General features: G+C 29.9%; 2 protein-coding genes across 6 annotated transcripts; both read left to right on the forward strand.

The window, feature by feature from the left end:
* Positions 1-1022: 1022 nt before the first annotated feature.
* LOC111637316 (clavesin-2-like) lies at positions 1023-6679 on the forward strand. 3 transcript variants are annotated; one of them, XM_023382793.1, is made up of 6 exons: positions 1023-1338; positions 2003-2098; positions 2202-2441; positions 4938-5131; positions 6053-6163; positions 6463-6679. In XM_023382793.1, the coding sequence occupies exons 2-6, from the start codon at positions 2005-2007 to the stop codon at positions 6643-6645; spliced, it is 822 nt and encodes a 273-aa protein (XP_023238561.1). In that variant the 5' UTR covers positions 1023-1338; positions 2003-2004; the 3' UTR covers positions 6646-6679. The 3 variants fall into 3 exon arrangements, with proteins under 3 accessions (XP_023238561.1, XP_023238558.1, XP_023238562.1); XM_023382790.1 differs by having other exon boundaries at positions 1023-2098; XM_023382794.1 differs by lacking the exon at positions 4938-5131 and having other exon boundaries at positions 1023-2098; positions 2202-2494.
* A 611-nt stretch (positions 6680-7290) lies between these two features.
* Positions 7291-19084, forward strand: LOC111637315 (alpha-tocopherol transfer protein-like). Of its 3 annotated transcripts, none has more exons than XM_023382788.1 (6): positions 7291-7413; positions 16037-16135; positions 16199-16438; positions 16515-16708; positions 16873-16983; positions 18215-19084. In XM_023382788.1, exons 1-6 carry the CDS (start codon positions 7401-7403, stop codon positions 18401-18403), a joined length of 846 nt encoding a protein of 281 aa, XP_023238556.1. In that variant the 5' UTR covers positions 7291-7400; the 3' UTR covers positions 18404-19084. The 3 variants fall into 3 exon arrangements, with proteins under 3 accessions (XP_023238556.1, XP_023238555.1, XP_023238557.1); XM_023382787.1 differs by lacking the exon at positions 7291-7413 and adding an exon at positions 15631-15679; XM_023382789.1 differs by lacking the exon at positions 7291-7413 and adding an exon at positions 15772-15851.
* Positions 19085-20576: the final 1492 nt, after the last annotated feature.

Raw genomic sequence — 20576 nt, forward strand, 5'->3', positions numbered from 1 at the left:
TTTTACCCACCAATTAATTCCTTTGGTGGTAAAAAAAAAAAACAACAACAAATTTTCCGAACAACCCAATATTGTTTGACGTTGTGATTAGCATTAAATATATTCAGTTGCAAAGATTTAGCTTTAAAAGTTATAACATAGGAACAATTTAATTATTTGATTTTAACCACATTCACTTATTCAAATTTTTGATGCTGAAATCATGTTTTTATTTATCAGTAACATGTTTTAGACACGTGTTCATGTTTTAACACGTGTATAGAGATTAACAATATTAATCTTGTTGATAACCTATCTTAATGTTTAGTTTTTCCTTGATTATGTTTTCATTGAAAGATTCCAAACTTTATTATGTTTGAGAATTGTTTTAAGTAAAAGAAATAACACCAGTACTTAAAGCCACTATGAATCATAGAATTTATATTTTATAAGTAATTATAAAAAATACACACAGAAAATTTTTTAAATATTAAAATTATAAATATAAACTGCAAAAATGTATATAAATAATAAAGCTCTTATAACAATGTTCTCCAAGAATTAATTCTTACTATAAAATCAATATGTCATATAATAAATTTCATGTTATGAAGTTACAATAGCAAATCTAACTTATTTTTTTAACGCATGATTCCACATTAGATTGAAGAGTAATTTTGCTTATTATTTTCTTAGGTATCTATTATACAAAATAAGAATTAAAAAAATCCAGCAATGAGTTTCATAACTTTACCGGCTAGTGTGAGATCTTATTCAGAATGTAACTTTTATAATTTTAATTACAATATAACTTAATAAGTGTGACACCACACACACACATATATATATACACATTGAACTTCAACACATTACAAAAACCTTAGTAGTATTATACAGATCAATTATAAATATATATTCTTATAAAATTCTGCTATATTTGCCTGTCAATAAAAATTTTAATGACAATTTTATAGTTATTTTTTTTATTTTAAAAAGAAATTTCTAGAGTAATGAATTTTTTGGAAATTTTTACAAACTCTAAACTGTTCTCTTTCATATATCATCAAATGTTTTTCATCTATTAACTTATACTTAATAACACCAATCAAATCGTTGTCTATTGATTTTCTTTTTGAGAATTGTAAGCCCTTTCTGGAAATTGTGATATCACATCTTTTTAAATATAATTGTTATGAAATTATATCTGGCAATTTCTTATAATATAATTACAAATCAGTTATAAGATAACAATTGTGCAAAGTTCAGCTAATAAAAAGATTGATTATTTATATTATCAAATGAAAGATTAAATGATCATTTTATTGTAGATAGTCATTAGTGTATGCATCTAAGAAACTGGTAAGTCGAACATTTTCTAAAATCATACAAATATGTCATAATTTATTTATGTTAATAGATCAATTTATTATAAATTCTGTGTTTATTATACACAAACAATAATATTTATTAAGAATACATGTATTTTTTAATGAAGAGAATACAAAAAGTTATATAGATTTTTCATTCAGCAGTATTGTTGAGTGAAGGATTTATATATACCTTTTATGTAGTGGTTGTGTGATTGTGTACATTGCATGTTAGATATATTAGCTTTTCTAGCTTTTTATACATATGTTATTAAATTAAATATTCTGAATCTTCTATAAAATTGCAGATATTATTTTCATATTAAGGATAACAAACTTTTTATGGAGCATTTGTAATATACAAGAACACATTTCTAGTAAAATCCTTAACATTTACTATTAAATTAACATTTTTTTAATCGTATTATACACATTTTATATTAAAATACCAATTACTTTAACAATAACAGATTGAGATCTTAGAAAGTTAAGATATAATAATAATTAAATCTCTGATTTAATTATTAACGTTATATCTTAACTTTTCAAGATCTAACTTCAATAATTAAATGCTCGTATTCTAAGCAATTTTAATTTAAATGCAATTATCTTCTCTTAGCATTTATCATGTTTAATGCTTGTTTTTACCATTATAGAAATGGCTCACAAAATTTTTATAGATTCCTCAAAAGAAGAAAAATTATATACTTGGAATGAAAAAGAACTACGAAGTTTCAAAGATATCATCATCAGTAAGTACAGCAGGCAAAAATATTAAGTTGTTATTATTCATAATGTAATTAATGTATGAGAAAATTTGATGATAGCTCTGCTGTAATGGTTATTATTTTACAGAAGAGAAAATAAATTGTCGCATGGACGACTTGTTCCTCCTGAGCTTCCTCAGAGCTAGGAAATTCGACAGAGAAAGAGCTCTTAAATTACTAAAATCGTATTACTCAGCAAGAAAAAGAAACTGGGATATGTTCAACGATTTCAATCCTTTGGCCATGAAAGAATATTTAGATATGAAAATGGTTGGTTATCTTCAACAAACTGATCAGGAAGGACGAGTTTTGGGAATTGGAAGAAGTTGTGCGTATCCAAAAAAAACTTTCTATGATAAATGTTTACTTAGTAAAAATATAGTAAGTCTTTTGATTAAAAGAGAGATTTTAAAAACATTGCCAGTTTTAGTAACATTTTAAAAATATTTTGATTTTTTTTATATTATTTAAATAAAATCTGTAAGGATTTTAAATGTAATCAGCTGATATCACCAATTGCTTACAACATTAGAGTCAAAGTTTACTTTATATCATTTGACATTGACAAAATTTTTTTCCTGTGATATAATTACTCCAGCTCCAGGATATCAGATTATTTTATCAACAATGGAAAACTTTGTTGCATGTGATGCTCAAGTTTATTTTTAAGTATATAAATTTTTTTATCTTTTATCATATCTTTTTAATGCATAATTCAATGATTCAAGATACTATTAATAGAATACATGACAATGAATAATATCAGCTAGTAATATTAGGCTACATTTGTATAAGATAGAGGATCAGTAATGCCGGCTTTGAGAATTATTTATGACTTCAGAATAGTTTTTCAAACTACTTGTAATTTTGATCAATCTAAATTCATCATTCTTTTTCAAATGCACCAACCTCTTTGTGTGATTACTGGAGATGGATAATGATGCATTATACAGTAGTAATTAAGGAAATAGCATCACCTATAATATATATTTGCAAAGTAGCTTATTTTGACTGTGATGGCGATTTGTGATGATAGCATAAGTGGTACGGAGAAAGAACCAAGAAGAATAAAACTAAAAAATGTAATTTATTACATACGAGGGCTGTTCGAAAGTGGACCGTTTGGAGGTTTGGTGTGGTTTCCTTTTCAAAACAGCGGCCTTCACACACTATACACCAGGGATGTCCAACCTTTCTGTTCTCTGGGCCACATTGAAAGAAGTCATGGAGTTCTGGGCCACAAGTTTATTGCAGCCCAATTTTTAAATATACTTGTATATTTAAGGATTTACATGTCTAGATTATACTAATAAGTATTAAAACTTTATCACGAGAAAGGATATTTTAAAAAATTACTTCTACAGACACTTTTAATTTCTACTTAGAAATAGATAAATTTATTTATTATAAAGGAGAAAAACAAAAATTTATATGAAAAACACAAATATTTGTTTTATTTGGGTCTTTAATTAATAAAAAAAAAAAAAACAACGAAACACAATTTTAAAGTGCATTTTTATTCAACAAATATTTTTATAAATAATATGTAGCCCAAAATGTAGCCAATGCACCAAATTATATTTTTTCGCCAAACTAAAAAAAGGGTAGCCAAATTTGGCGCAAAGTTGCCAAATCTTGCAATGGTGAAAGGAATATTAAATAAAGCTAGAGTTGGTATTCAAAAGATTATACACCTTAATTCGGAGAAAGGACAGAAGGGTCAAAAAATAAAGAAGTGAAAAGGTTAACTAGACCTTCTGTTATGCAAATATTAATCCTTAATTTTCCAACCTTTCTCAATTCTTTTTATTTTTTATTTTTATTTTTTCCTTTCTCTTCTTTCCATGAATTTGGGGCTATAATCCTTTGAGTCATGACTTCAGCTTTATTTAGTATTCCTTCCTCATTCACACATTTCAAGTATTTGAAAATATTTCCTTTCTATCAATATTAAAAATAAAATATGTATAAAGGTTTAGGGCTTTGTGAAACTTCTTTTTTGAGGTTTATACCGTTGAAATAAAAAAATTTGTCGGATTTGTTTACGTGTTTATTGGGCCGCATGCAGGCCGCGGGTTGGACACCCCTGCCCTGAAAATGCACTAGCTTCTCATATATGAGAAGCTAGTGCATTTTCAGCAATGCACTAGCTTCTCATATATGTGTTGCAGACCAGTATCAGAGATTTGGTGTAAGGTAATGGATGTGGCAGCTTTTAGTTCCTGGTCCATTTGTCTTTCTTAAACGCTGTCACCACTTGCATATGGTTGATCCTGTCCATTGCTTCTTCACTGTATGCTTGTTTAATCATCAAACGTTTCCTGTAAATTAATACAAAAATCAATAGCGATCCTTTGTCTAGTAATTAATGGTTTATCCTTCTCACCCACTATAGTACAACACCTTCAATTTGACTTTTATAGAGAGTAAACAAATGACAACTGCTTGTTGGCTTTACTCACATAAGCACAGTATGCCACTGGCTATCTTTACTTGTAGCAGTCACAGTATCACTTTCACAGCATTGGATCATTGTTGCCAGTCCACGAACTTTTGGAATAGCCCTCGTATATGCTACATTGAACTGTATAATGTATATACCATAGCCTTATCTATCTAACAGTGCTGTAACTTTGCACTTTACAGTGCTCTTTTCTGAATTTAAAATTTTTTCAGTTCCAGAAAATGATTTCTTTCCTGCCAATTTAGGAATTGATGTTGAAAATATATTGAATCTACTGTGACTAACGTTATATTCTTATCAAAACAACTTTTGGAGCAGCAATACAACCAAAATTGAAATATCGAATTTGTTTCTGTTTAGGTAATTGGGATCCTTGTAGAGTTCACGCCAAAATGGTAGTCAAATTGACATTAATGTTTCAAGACATGGCATTGACCGAACATGTGATACAAGTCAATGGTTTTGTTATGCTCTTGGATGCTGCAACCATATCTTGGAGGCATGTCATCCAACTTACGCCGTACACAATGCATACTATCGTTACTGTACTGCTTGTAAGTCTTTCTTAATATAAATTTGTATTTTAAAATTCTAACTCAACATAAATATATACACTTTGAATAATCATTATGATGATGATTTTAAATATTAGTTGTAAACAATGTTGAAGAAATGTCTAGATATTTGTTTGTTTTCAAAATAGTTTCAATAACCCATTATTTCATCTAATTTATTATCAGAAACTGATTTAATTTTATCTAAAACGACACAATAAAGAAATAAGTTTTGAAAAGAGTTCCACTTGTGTGAAAATATGACAGCTGTACAAGAAGAAATTTTAAAAAAATTATTTGATTATAATTTAAAAAACTATAAAAACTTTGTTTTAACATGCATATCCATATTACATTACATATTGGGCATAAAATTTTACAGTGTAAAGAAAACTACTAAATGTGTACACCATATTTAAAGAACAATGATAGTATGATATCACTGTCCTTAAACACAATTCTTTTTTACTATATAACTGGATTGCTCTTAATCTAATATAATTTCTTGCAGCACGAAACCTAGGGCTCACCTTAAAAACTAACTATCCAACATCTTTGCTGAATTGTATATTTTAATGTAAAAGAATACAATTTTATTGAATGGTGCGATACCCAATAAAATTGCAATAAAAAAACAAACACTATCAACTATTGTAGTAGTAATAAGAAAATGAAAGGAACGTCGTATTTTCAAGACGACTACTGTATCTCTGCAGTATGCTAAATCTAGCTTTTCCCTAGCTGCTAGACTAAATAATAACACGGTTCCAAAAATATCTGTTGGTAAGTGAGAAGATTTTGCAAAGTTGCCCAACCCTGGCCTACAGTATAACTTTTCATTGAGTTTAAAAGAATTATAATAAACTTTTAAATGATATGAGCAAATATTACATTGTTTATTGCATCCATTTCTTAATTTAGGGTTCTACTCCAATAAGATATAAGGAAATCCACGTAGTCAATATTGGAAAATTCGCTCACGCATTTATTGCAGCATTTCTTCCGTTCTTACCATATAAAATCAAGAAGAGAGTAAGTAACATGCAATTATCAAATTTTGTCTACTATTACTTGCTTTATTAGAGGTTTTAATGTTATTTGTTTTACTTTAATTCCCAAATACCTTCAAGAATTAAACAAGCATTCACAATATTTTTAACATTACCAATAAAGCAAGAAATAGTAGATTAAATTTTATAATACAGTATAAATAAAAGAATAAGATCTGTTAAATATGGTAAAATATTTATCTTTAAGTTATAATCTAAATTAATTTAAAGAATTGAATAAAACACTAAAAATTTATAAAGTTTTTTTTTTCATTATTTCAGATGCATTTTCACAGTTCTGGAATGGAGTCATTGCACAAGTTCATAGATCCTAAATATTTACCTGTCGAATATGGTGGTGAATTACCACCATTTGATCCTACTGAATGCAATGAAAAACTATTAGAGTACCAAGATTTCTTCGAAGAGCAAGAAAAATATTTGGCCGGATGGCCTAGCGGTTAAGGTGGCAGTCTACCTCTGGGGGACCCAGGATCGATCCGGATGGGTTGAAAAATCCCCAGGAATTTTTTGGGGTAGTCCGTCTGTATATGTCGAGCCTTGTCCTTCACCACCCATAATGGGCTTACTAATGGAAGTCCTCTTAGTGTAAATATTTTAAAATATATAAAGTAGCCTAATTAGTAATTAAATGTAATTTAAAGAGCAACAGTAATGAATTCATATTATAACGTATGTAAATGTACAGAACATTTATAATGTGTGTGTATCAGTGTAAATATGTATAATATATAAGTATAGGAATGTACTGTACGTAAATCAGCAAATAGATTTGAGAATACTTGTAGTTAAAGTGTATTAAAAGTGCATCAGCATTACAATGTACAGTACTGTACCTTAGTACTGCTGGATGGCCGAGAGAATAAGATTCATCCTACTTCTCTGGGGACTCGGGATCGGAGTCGAAAAGTCCCTGGAATTTTTCGGGGGAGTGGTCCGTCCGGATAAGACCCACAGGGCGGAAAAAGTTAAAAATAATAGATGTAGAAATGTGAGTATTGTATAAATTATTACAAGTTGATAATTAAAAAACATGTTAACGTGTACTTCAGCCAACTATTTATAAAACTGTTTGGAGGTTATGAGACGTGAAATTATTGTATCACTTCTGTTAAACTGTAACCGTCTTTTTTCTCTGTTTTACAGCACGAAGACTGAATTATCTAGCTGTGTATATATTAATACACTGTCGTGTATGTATGCCTTTTATAGGTGAGTCTGTTTGCTCATTAATCACAAAATCACTTTAATGAAATTTTATTCTCAAACTTCGTCAACAAATATATTATTTTCTTTGAGTTGTTATTAAACTATACATGCATGTTTTACTAACTTTTATTGTCGTTTCTGTTTATTTTTATATTTTTTACTTACAATATTCTTAACTTATATGGTTTATTTTTATGTTGATTTCTGCGAAATCCAATCTTTATATACATCTTCAAAAAAATTTTTTTAATTTTCTAAAAATTAATATATAGATACAAAATCAAAAGCTAAATGTAGAATTAAAATGTTATCTGTATTTTTTAAAATTCTGTGCAACTTGTAGATATCGAGAAACCTTATTTTGGATGAGATTTACAGAAAACCTCCAGGAAAATCTTTTTACATGAAAATAAATCTTGTTACTGATGAGAATTATAAATATTCTCTTGAATATTATAGAACGGGAATTCTAGGTATATAAATTTTGGCAATGCTTAAGTGACTAGATTTTCTGAAAACCTTTGAGAAATTTGATCATCATTCGGATTATCTAGATTTTCTGGCTCATTTTTTTTAACAAATTAGCAGATTTGGAGTAAAGAAAGGCGAAAGCCTCAAGCCTGAAACGATTATTACTCTCTACTCTTAACAATTACGTGGTTTCTTAAGTGTAAAGAGTGTATTTTACTTTAAATTTTGAGGCTGTCATCTTTAAAGAATAACTTTCGGAATAAAGTATCAGTTCAGAAAACTTATGTTATTGATAAGCTTATTTTTTATTATTTATTTATTTATTAATAATAATGTTTTGTGAGCGAAAACCAAAATTTGAGATATCCTTCAGCTTGAGAATCAAACAAGTGTCTCCCCAATCATATTTTCAACGTGGTCTTAAATGATTTATCAAAATATAATTTTATGTATAGTATATTTTTTGAATTTTTGTTATTTGATATAATAGATCAAGTGTTCTGACTGATCGAAATGCTATTGAATAAATATATACAGTAATAATAATGGACGAATTATGCTGGAAATCTGTCCACAAATTGAACGAGTCGAGTATAGTAATTTAGAATTATTTCTTTATTAAATTTTTTAACATTAATTCAATCAACCAATTGGCCAATTGAAATCGAGATACTGTTTATTAATCTCTTCCGGAAATTTTCCAGAAATTCTTAATGATTCAGTGATTTAAAAACTTAAAACGTTTTCATTTTTACTTTTCTGGCTCTCTTATGTATAACATGGGAAAGTATGACTCCCCCACCCCAACATTATTATATTTTTGGATTCGGAGGACTTTGAAACGTCGCGAAATGCAAAGAATTAGGGGATTTTTTCTGTGTGTATGGATATTAGTGTGTATGAGGGGAACACGATTTTGTTTATCTTCTTTGAAGCATGATAACTCCTGTGCTTTTTGTCGAAAATTTCTGAAATTTTTCAGAGAAGTTTGTGTATTAGGAGATTGATGCTATTAAATTTTGCTGGTTAAAGGTTGACGGGGTGGGGAGATAGAGGTCTGTGTCTTATTTCGAGTAGAGTAGGACTTACGATTTTATTCATTATTATTAGCGCTTACAATTTTTTTATAAAGCTTATCTCTACCCTCAAAATTAAGCTTTTTTTTTAATAATTAAAATTATAATAAATTTTAAAATAAAATATTATAATAGATGGCTCTACACACACGCAGTTTTAAATTTTGTCAGGAAAGTTAAGCAACTCTTTTCTGGATTTTTATTTACTTCAACTGACATAAAATATGATCAGATTATTTGTTTTGTTTCGTTAATTAACAATAATATAGACCAAAGAGTTTGAATGGTTCACTACGTTCTTAAGATACTTTGTTTCGTGATGTATTGTAGAATGCAACGATATTTAACACTTACAATTATGTGAATTTTTTTTTTTTTTTTTTTTTTCATAGGTATCTCCTATCCAACATAATGCTAATTACAATGCCAATTTAAAATGTATTCAATTTATACTACTGTTCTCTTTACTACTATTGTTCCAAGATTTTTCTTGTTCTTCAAAAAACTCTTGGAATTCTAGTAGTTTATCGTTGCATTCAGCAGGATCGCATGATGGCAATTCGCCGCCATATTCGACAGGTACCGTATTTTGACGAGTATAAGTCGCACTTTTTTTACTACTTTTTGGGGCTCAAAATCATGGTGCGTCTTATACTCGACAGGTAACCATTTTTACAGTTAAATTATCTACATTAGTGGACCACTCTAGGGACCAACCTGTGCAGTGGTCCGTTAAGCAGATGGTCCCTCAACTGAATGGCTGGAGTACCTAGATTATCAGAGTAGCGACACACGAGTCATCGCCACCGTGTTCTGTCGACTCTCGACTAATTCCAGGAGGGCTTACATCACAGCTGCAACCTTTAGATGTGTCAATAAATAAGTCATTCAAGCAAGCAATTCGTAATGAATGGAACAAGTGGATGATGACTGCTGCAAATAAAAGTTTAACACCAACAGGGAGAATAAAACGAGCCAGCATTGCGCAAGTGTGCGATTGGGTACTGCGTGCTTGGGAAGGTATTAAAACGGAGATCATTATTAACTCATTCAAGGACCGGAATATCTGATGCTCTGGATGGTACAGAAGATCAGGCAATCTATGAAGATTCTGATGATGATGATTCAGTCAATACTTCGGGAATTCAAGAAGAAAGGGATGATGAATCAGTCATTAATGACGTCTTACATGTTTCCTAATGGGTGTAATTTACCCGTAGATAGCAGTGATTTAGTTGAAGACTTTCTTGGCCACTATGATTAATAAAATGCATCTTTAGACAATCCCATTAAAAACGTTTTTTCTAATTTTTTTTGTCTCAAAATAAGAGTGCGTCTTATATTTGACAGCGACTTATACTCGTTAAAATGCGGTAAATATTTAGGATTTATGAATTTGTGCAATGATTCCATTCCGGAACTGTGAAAGTAGATCTGAAATTATTTGTTGAAGAATTAATTTATTTTGAAATTTCAAAAATTTCGTAATAGTTACAATTAAAAGACTATTTTACAATTCAAAAATATAATAACGATTAAAACGAATTGAGACTGATTTTTTCCTGTCGAAAGTGAGCATCGACATATTCCGAATCTATGTCTCTGTATAGAATGATTCTCTGCACGTCTGTCCAAATATTACATAGAAGAACGTGACTTTGGTAACTACAGCACACAGAGGAAATGTCTGCTGCCCGTCTACTTTCGGATGAAAATTTACAAAAGTTGCAACGTCTGACTACTGACCATCTCAATGACGTATATCTGCAATCAGTTATTACTACTGATTAAAACCTGGCTTCTTCATCACTTCTTTCCTGAGAGCAAACAGAATAGCGTAGCGTGGAAATAACCATTATTTTCCACTGAAAAGCTTCAACATATGGAGAGTAATGGTCATCGTCTTCTTTCATTGCTTATAAATAATATACCGTACATGCTGCCTCTTATACGACTAGAGATTACTATATGTTAGTTTGCACAATCTGTTAGATCATATCCATAGGATACATCTATTTCTATGCCAAAGTTTGGCGAATGTATCATGTTCGCGCGCTGCTCAAAACTGTGTTATACCGTGGAATGCCCAGATTTAGCATTCTTATTCTCAGTAATGAAAAGAACAATGTGAAGAGCCCATTACCTATCTGCAACAGCAGTGGTTAAAGATACTAGAGAACATTTCAAGTACAGATAGGCTACTTGACGTCTTCAATGACTGGCAAAAATAATGGCAGACGACCTTTAATGTCACGGTTAATCATTCAAAAAAGCCAAAGTCACTAAGACCTGGGTGAGGAAACAATCAGCCTCAGTTCTCATTTTGTTTTGACTCATCCTGATACAGCAAAATCAAAAGGCTTTGTTTACGTTAAAAATATTTACTTAAGAAAATAATTCAATTTAATTGTACTACTTACTCTTTTCTTTACTTTGTGTGGTAAAAATGGCATCAATGCTGCCGTAAATAGGTATACAAATTTTTCAACAATTATTATATGAAGTGCTTTATATCTAACTGGAATGGAACTCTGAAATATTGAAATCTGTGCTGTGTTTGAAGAATATAGATTTGTTAATTGATTTAATGCAAATTAAAATGAATTCGGTTTGATGTAATTCTCCAATAAGTGGGATCCCTCAGCAATACTTTCTACTAGAAATTGCCGTTAGAAACGTAAACATCAAGTAATATCTATCTTATGAAATCGCTCGTATTTCATAAAAATAGTCTAATTGTACATTCATGAAATATGCCTACTAACATTTTACAAAGACTTTGATATTTCTGACCAGTTTCTGAGTTTGAAAGCATTCAAATCTTACACAAATTTTTACTTTCAAACTAACCTTAATAAATAAAAATATACCTAGGTAAAGGATTATTATTTATTTAACAAAGTGAAGCTCTATAAGTCAGAAAGTGTCTGTGATCGAAGTTCAAAGCAACCGCTCGATCATTAAACACGATTTTCTGCAAATACAACTCGGTAAGGCCGATGTGACGATGCCAGAATTCTGAAATTCGATCTATGGGTTGAGATATTCGAGGTGCAGTTTCGCCATGTAAACTCTATTGGCAGGTTGCCGGGTATAAGCTGGTGTCAATGTTATATGCCAATCAAGTTTACAATTGCTCTAAATTTGTATTGCTCTCTACAGCTTTTATTTAGATCTTTACGGTGGGCATTTAACACGCACCATGTCGTGACGAAATCAACTTTACAAAAATCGCACGCGTGTACTGCCATAGAAGTATATATTTGTGAGTTTTTTGTCAAGCCGAAACGGTTTTCTTTTCCTAAAAAATGCCTAGTTTAGTGATAACTTACAAACATTATCGAAATTATGGAATGGATGAAGCTCGGTGTAACTTGAATGAAGTGTCTCTAAGTCATGCCTTCAGAATCGAAAATCACAACGTAACCATTGACTTGCATTACGTGTTCATGCAATAGTATGTCGTAAAACATTAATGTACTTTTTAATAATTGCTTCAGGTAAACTTTACAAGGATCCCAATGACCTAAATAAAGGGGGGAAAATGAAATTTTCTGTAAATAGTAATAGGAAGATGTTTAAAATCCATCGATAACTTAAGAGTTTTTCCGATTCCTATTACTCTCCCTTCCTGATCAGTTTGTCGAAGATATCCGTATATTTTCATATCTAAAGCTTCCTTTACAGCCAAAGGATTAAAATCCTTAAGGTAATCCGGATATCTTTCTCTTGCGGAGTAATAATTTTTTAATAATTTAATTAAGAGCTCTTTCTCTATCGAATTTTCTGGCTCCGAGGAAGCTCAAGAGGAATATGTCGTCCATGCGACAATTTATATTTTCTTCTGTAAAATAATGATTAATACTTCAAATTTTATAGAAATTTATTATTTAATAATGAATTATGAATGTATGTCTCTCTAATCCGACAAATTAAGTTCGGTAGACTATTAATACAGCTTTCAGGTTAGACACATCTTTTATTGTTTTCACATATGCATTTCATTCTTATATAAATGCTAAGCCCCTCTTCAGTACAATAATATGGTTCTGTCTTCTAAAACTACGGTGTATAACGTACAACATCGGGAAGAGTTTTTTTATACAGCCATTAAAAACATCTAAAATACACTTTCCAAACATTCATACGGAAAAACCTACTTTTAACATGTGCTCATAAAATCTTATATAAGTACAACTTTTAAAGAATTTATATTTTAATCTTATTGCTGCTTCGTTCTATTAGTTTCACCTATATAATTTTTTGGTTTCTGGCAATTACAATTAATTTTATATACCACTCCTGATTTTTTTTTAAATTAACCACATTCGTTTTATATTTATTATTATTATTGTAAATATTACGTGAAATTTTATTGGTCAAAGATGGGGCCAAAACAATATTTTCTTTTTTTAAAAATTGACTACAACTATTGTAAACATTATCGATATAAGGAAAACCTTTATAATTCTTATCTTTTTCATATTTGATATTAAATCTGTTTTTTATAATTACTGGTTGTGCCACATTTTTAACTTGTAACTGGATAATTATTCAAAATAAATTTATTGTCTAATTCTTTTCATTTAATTTTACGATTTATATTATTAGTAGTTCTTGTATATATATTTTTCAGACCCATTATGTAGGTGTTCTTTTTTATAGTTTCAGGAATGCAAGATTGATAATTAATGGTTTTATTGACGCTACAATGGTTTTTTAAACGTTTTAAAAGAAAATTTGTCTATTTCATTAGTTATTGTTATATCTAAAAAATTTATTTACTCTTAAATTACTCTTCAACTTTTTCCTTCTTCGTTTAAGCAATTAGTTCTTGTGTTTATGTATTTAATAATTGAGACTGTTGAGAGATCTACTGAATAAAATAAGTCGAAAATACACAATTCTCTAAGTTTACAAATTAACTTATTGCAATGAATAGAGAAACACGTTTTGAATGTCAAGAAACGTAGCATACGACTTTACGATGGTTCTTGATCACTGTGAATTATTTCAATCAAGATAAAAATATTTATAATTGATACTTCTACATCAAAATCTTCATGTCTTCGCGCAACAAAAAAGATTTTTATCAAATGAAATCTGTTCGTAATGTCACACCATAAATTATAATAGAAATATATAGATTAAACGTCTATTTACTTCTTGTAATCTCTTTGAAGCTTTGAATATCTTCATCGTTCCACGAATATTTGTTGCTTTCGTTCTTTGAGTTATCGATGAATAGTCCAAGAGTCATTCCTGCAAATTGAAATATTAAATACTGTACATTCATTAAAATTTAAGATAAATGTCTTGGAAAAATTACAAATCTATGCTCAATTATACTCAGACTTGGTCCAATATTCAGAGTCAAGTATTGTCGAACACTATCCTACAATTGGGGTGTTCGAGATACAAAGCAGCGTAAAATCTAAGACTGCGTAATTAATTTACCAGTTTTCGTATGAATAGATTAGACTATAAACTAAGATGAATATGGAATTAAAACGTACACAAAACAGTAATTAAGGTCTTTGATATACGAGGTTATCTGAATTCGTTTCTGATAATATTCAAGGGTACGAGTTTCGAATGTAGTATCAAGCAATACATTAACTATATAAGTTGGGATGTTTATTATACTTGTATATAAACGGTCGATTCCTTAATTAATTGAATATTGAATTCCAAGGAAGAAGCATACTTAAACATTAGGATTACGTGATTTGGGAGCAGTTAGCGTTGCAGAAAAATTACCTTTAGCGATTGTTTTATCATGAGTGAATAGCTCAGACGGCAGGAATTAATCGACGTTTGCCGATCAATTCCTGCTGATTCTTCTATAACATTACCACATTCTGGTTACATTTAATTACGATATTAAGGTTCTGGATTGGCCCGCATGCTTCCCAGACATCGCTGCGAAGGAAAGCATCAAGGAAACTTTTGTGAGAAAAGTATACGCAGATAATCATTCTTTTACATCTAATAAACGCTTAATAAAAACGCGATTCAGCAAACTTGGAAAGAAGTTTGGGGAAGACCTTTATGTAACTGTAAAGGATCAGTTTATGATTGAAGTAAGCAAACAGTTTGATAATTTTTATTATACATAACTTGTTTACCATTTCAATTCTGTTATTGGCAATTTATTATCAACTGTTTAATATGCCTAGTCGGCTTGTAATGAGCATTTTGCAAAGCTCTCTATATTTATATCGAGCTTGTATGGATAAAAAAAATTGTCTATTAATGTTAGTGATTATTATATTCGAATTAGGATCACTTCCTAGTTGTTTATGTTCCTGTGTTTCGTTGTGTTTAATAACTTTTTGTCCTTTTCTAGATATTTAAGACATCCTGAGACATGTGATGTTTTATATGTCTACATCTACATGTAAAATAGTTAGTTGCAAAACAGTATGAGCAATTTGTGATAAGAGTTGTAGCTATAGATAATTTGCTAACAGAAATCTTGAAATGTTAATAAACTAATCTTTAAAGTGTGAAATTTCAAAAAAAAAAAAAAAAACATTAAGATTTTTAATGAAAATTTTCATTACTGTTTTTATTTAAATACGGCTGTTCACAACAGGAGAAAAAAAACTTTGCAGCATTTTTTAATGTTTGCACTTTAGACTGACTGACACAAAGTGTTTATCTAATGATAAAAATGATAATAAATGTAGATCAAATGTCAGCATTCATCTCAGAATCGAGTAAGTAATTTATTCTCTTCTGATTCCATTTAAAATTAATTTTTTATTTAACCTATATTTTGTATCAGAAATTTTTATTTATTAATGCTATCAGTTTAAATAATTAAACGAAAAAATCTCCTGCCAACCAGCCGAAAATACGGTAGTTTTAATGGCGGTGTGTTCTGAAAATGTAAGGTATTTCCTTTACCACCTGGCCACCTTTTTTGGGCCTACGATAATACACTTTTATACGTGTTTCTGAGCTTGATTTATAAATTAATGTATTACTGATAACTTAATTATTACATATTATTGTATTTAAAAGAGTGCATATCTTAAATTCTAATAAATATACTCGATATTTCCAACTTGCAGAAATGACTCTTGGAATATTCATTGATAACTCAAAGAACGAAAGCAGCAAATATTCGTGGAACGATGAAGATGTCCAAATTTTCAAAAACATGATAAGAAGTAAAATTTTTAACATATATATTGCCTGTTATAAATATTAAACTAATGTTTATTATTTTGCAGAAGAGCAAATAAATTGTCGCATGGACGACATATTCCTCTTGGGCTTCCTCAGAGCTCGGAAATTCGATAAAGAAAGGGCTATTAAATTATTAAAATCTTACTACTCAGCAAGAGAAAGTTACAAGGATATCTTTAAGGATTTCAATCCTTTGGCTGTAAAAGAATATTTAGATACGAAAATTTTGGGATATACTCGACAGACTGATCAAAAAGGACGAGTTATAGGATTTGGAAGATGCTGTACGTATTTACATTAAATATTTCGCTCTCAACTTGAATATAAAATTAAATTTTTTAAGTATTTTTCTTTATTTAGCTATGTGGGATCCTAATAAAGTTCACATTAAATCAGTATTAAAATGCACATTGATGATTTGTGACTTGAATATAAATGAACACGTAATGCAAGTCAATGGTTTAGTTTTGATCTTTGATGCTAAAGGCTTATCCTGGAGGCACATTGTTCAACTTACCCCAAACACTGTTTATTCCATCGCTTCTTTAATGTTTGTAAGTTATTCCTGTTACATGATTTGTAGAATATAAAATTAAAATATAATTTTTTTTTTACCTTAATCCCATACTTCAGTATGGAGTTTTCACTGAGCGAGGTAAGAATTGAACAAAGTCTATTTTTATCAATAATATTTACATCATATGTTTTAAACTTTTAGGGTTCCAGTCAAATTAGTTATAAAGAAATTCACATGGTCAATGTTGGAAAATTATTATACATTTTTCTGTCAGCGTTTATGCCATTTTTACCACACAAAATCAGGAACAGAGTAAGTAAATGAAATGATTTGTTTCTTCTAAGTAAATATCAATTATATTAAAATATTCAGCAACGAGTTGCGTAACTTTCCCGGCTGTTACGAGATTTTATTTTTAATATAACGTTTATATTATTAATCATAATAAATAACATTGTGTGTTGCGCTATCTATTACAATATTTCATTATAAATTTTTTTATATATTATTAATTACTATAAAATGACAAAAAGCTTAATTTTGAGGTGGAAAATGAGTTTTATAAAAATAATTGTAAATGACAATAATGAGTAAAATGTACAGTCTGTATCTTCTCGAAATACGACCCGTGATCCCCTCTATCTCTCTATTCTTTCGACTTTTAATCACCAAAATTTAATAGTATCAATGTCCTTTATACACATGTTACCATGCCAAATTTCGTCTGTAAATTATGTCTCCATTGAGAGATATTAAATAAAATAGACGTCAATACACACAGAGGGTCAAATTTGACACTATTCCAATACTTTACATTGTTATGTATACATAACAGCCAGTAAAGCAAAATTACATTGTTGACAACTTTCTAAGATTAAATTTAATTCTCCTCCCCTTTCGTTTCAATGAATGGCCTCACTGAACGAGTGCGTCCCTTATAAAGCACTCAACACAGTCATGTTGCACTCATGTAATTTCACAGTAACACCCACTATCGATATCATTCACAATTACTTATATACAGGGACAGATTTAGGGATGTGTAGGATGAAACTGCAAACCCCTACGAGGGATTTTCCCCCAGTAAAGCTCGGTAATAGTGGCTTTTTTTCTGCACCCCAGTAAAGATCTCCGGATCCACTATTGCTCATACACGTTATACTTGTGTTGATATTGATATTGTAATATATTAATTACTGGGACATTTAATATTGATATGTACAGAAATTTTTTATAATTAAAAATCAGTTGTTTAAATTTTGTATGAAAACACAATTATTTTTCGTATAAAACCTGAGGAATTCACACTAATATTGTTTTCTTTATCGATAATAGCCGTTACTATAGTCAATCACCACCCAGTTTCCCCATTGTGAGCCTGGCCGAAACCATATTTGGCTTACTATAAAGAGAATCTCTTAGTACTTACATGGCGAAAAGAATTTTAAAAAAGTCATTACTACATTTGTGAATTTTAAATACTGTCAATATATTATTGTGTTGGAATTTCTTGATAAATTGATTCATTGAAGAATAATTTCAGATTCACCTCCACAACTCTGGAATGGAATCATTGCACAAGTTTGTTGATCCTAAGTATTTGCCTGTCGAATATGGAGGAGAATTGCCACCTTTGGATCCAACCGAATGTAATGACAGACTACTAGAGTACCAAGAATTCTTTGAAGAAAGCGAAAAATATTGGAACAAAAGTACAGTAGAAGCTCGTTAATCCGGAACCTAAGGAACCAGAATGGTGCCGGATTACCAAACATATTTGTATTTTTGCAAAATTCGCATTGCTGCTCATTTTCTATTAGTGTACGCTGCTCTGTGATTCCAATTTGTTTACGTACGCTCTTTAATTAGTCTGTAAATGATACAATGCATGACTAAACTGTATTACTAATGATCGAAAATCCTACAAGAAGGTTTATGTTGTACAGAATCAACACTCGCAATGATTATGTACAGATATTTATTTTCTAGGCATTTGCTATATACATACGATTTACAGAAGTTTCATCGGCTATTTTCACAGGGTGCCAGATTACGGAATGCTTTTGGGTCTATCGCGTGCCGGATTAACGAACGTCTACTATAAATCTGGTATTCTTATAGGACAAGCGACTTTTGAAATATAAAACCCACTTGATGATTCACAATTAATTTTTTTCATCTATTTGTATCATTGATATTTCAGCCAATCTTGGACCTATGCAAGTACCCATAGGTATTCCATCCTTCTGGGTATAGAATTTATTTTCGAACTGAAAATAGTTGTTTTTAATTATAATTAAAAACATAAAGGCATAGAATCTTACAACGTGTATGTAGATGATTGTATTATAATATATGATACAAGGAAAACGAACGAACAAATAATTAAAAATGAAGTTAATGAGATAAAAGAAAATATTAAATTTGAAATAGAAACAGAGAAACAAAATAGTATTAATTATCTAGATATAACAATAAAGAGAAAAGACGATAAATTAATTTATAAAAAATATGTGAAATCTATACAAATACCAAAAACAATTAATTATAAATCTGTTACACCCATAAGTATGAAATATAATATATTTAAAATGTATGTAAATAAAATAAGACAACGAACTAGTGAAATTAAAACTCAAGAAAAAGAAGAAGAAGAAATAATAAAAATGTTCATGTTAAATGATTATCCAAAAAGTCTACTGAATAAATAAGTGTTTTTTAACCGGGGTGTCGCAAAGTTTAGAGCCTTTAGGCATTTTCTTGGAAATTTACTTAAGTGTAGTTCAAGATAACTCATTGTCAGTTCTATTTTGCTACGAGTTATCTAGTAAGCAAAGAAACTTTCACTAATCGCATGTTAATGTAATGTTCTACGCTACGTGTACACACAACTTGTCATGAGTTTGCCCAAACCACATTGCTTGGCCTTCACGTTCCCAGTCCCAGTACAGGCCAACTACCAGAGAAAAATGATGTGGACACTTGTGTCTTGCGTATACTTTAAAAAGCGTTGCACTGTACTTTGAAAAGTGTGTGGTTTCAATCACAAAGTAGGTGCATATTACAGTATTTTCATAGTATTCAAAAACAATGATGACAAATAAACAATTTTTATCATTTTCTTAATTGAAATTTTTTAAACTGATATGAAAAGGATATGAAAAAAGTAATGAAATATTTATTTTATACAGTGGTACCTCAGGATACGAACTCCCCAGCATACGAAATTTTCAGGATACGACATGAAATTCGAACATATTTTTGCTCCATGACACGAACAAAAACTCACCATACGACGTTACATTAATTCGCAGTGCCATTTTTTATTCACTTCTGTTAGTTGATCTCAGTTGGCGCATTTGCTTTGTCGTGGAAGGATCTCGCTCGATAAAGGAAATCTTGAGGTATTAACAGAAAGTGACTGATTTTATTGAAAAGAAACATCCCAAAAAGATTCATATTGACCGTATTGCTGCTCGGAGTAATGACACTTGCCTAAGTCATTTTAGAAAAATTTTAAAAAGTAGGCAAAGCCAAACCTCTTTGATTAGATATTTTACCAAGCGACCTCTATCCAGTGAAAGTGTTGGTGGAATTAAAGGAAAGAAAGCAGAAAGCAGTGAATAAAAATTAAAAAAAAATATATATATAAAACAACACTCATTTTTAAAATCTTTTCTAAGTTATTTTTAAGTTATTGTTACATTATGTTATGTAAGTTAAGTTTTAGTATCGTTTCCCTTCTCCCTCTCCTCCGCCACCAGTTTACACCTCCACCGTCATCTATCCTCAAAGTTAAAGTTCAAATAAAACTACATTTTTTAAATCAATTATTATTCTATTATGGTTATTTATACATTTACAACTACAAAATGCATTTTTCAGTGTTTTCCTTACTATANNAA

The sequence above is a fragment of the Centruroides sculpturatus genome, unplaced genomic scaffold (assembly GCF_000671375.1).
Source record: "Centruroides sculpturatus isolate CEXI.00-Female unplaced genomic scaffold, Cexi_2.0 scaffold1056, whole genome shotgun sequence".
In the NCBI taxonomy this organism is placed as follows: Eukaryota; Metazoa; Arthropoda; class Arachnida; order Scorpiones; family Buthidae; genus Centruroides; species Centruroides sculpturatus.

Coding starts and splice junctions, on each gene's coding strand:
- LOC111637315 (XM_023382787.1), top strand. CDS start 15,634: ATGATAATAAATGTAGATCAAATGTCAGCATTCATCTCAGAATCGA. Junction 15,680..16,036: donor AGCATTCATCTCAGAATCGA/GTAAGTAATTTA, acceptor TCCAACTTGCAG/AAATGACTCTTGGAATATTC. Junction 16,709..16,872: donor CCATCGCTTCTTTAATGTTT/GTAAGTTATTCC, acceptor TTAAACTTTTAG/GGTTCCAGTCAAATTAGTTA.
- LOC111637316 (XM_023382790.1), top strand. CDS start 1,981: ATGCTTGTTTTTACCATTATAGAAATGGCTCACAAAATTTTTATAGAT. Junction 2,099..2,201: donor TTTCAAAGATATCATCATCA/GTAAGTACAGCA, acceptor ATTATTTTACAG/AAGAGAAAATAAATTGTCGC. Junction 2,442..4,937: donor TTTGGGAATTGGAAGAAGTT/GTGCGTATCCAA, acceptor GTTTCTGTTTAG/GTAATTGGGATCCTTGTAGA.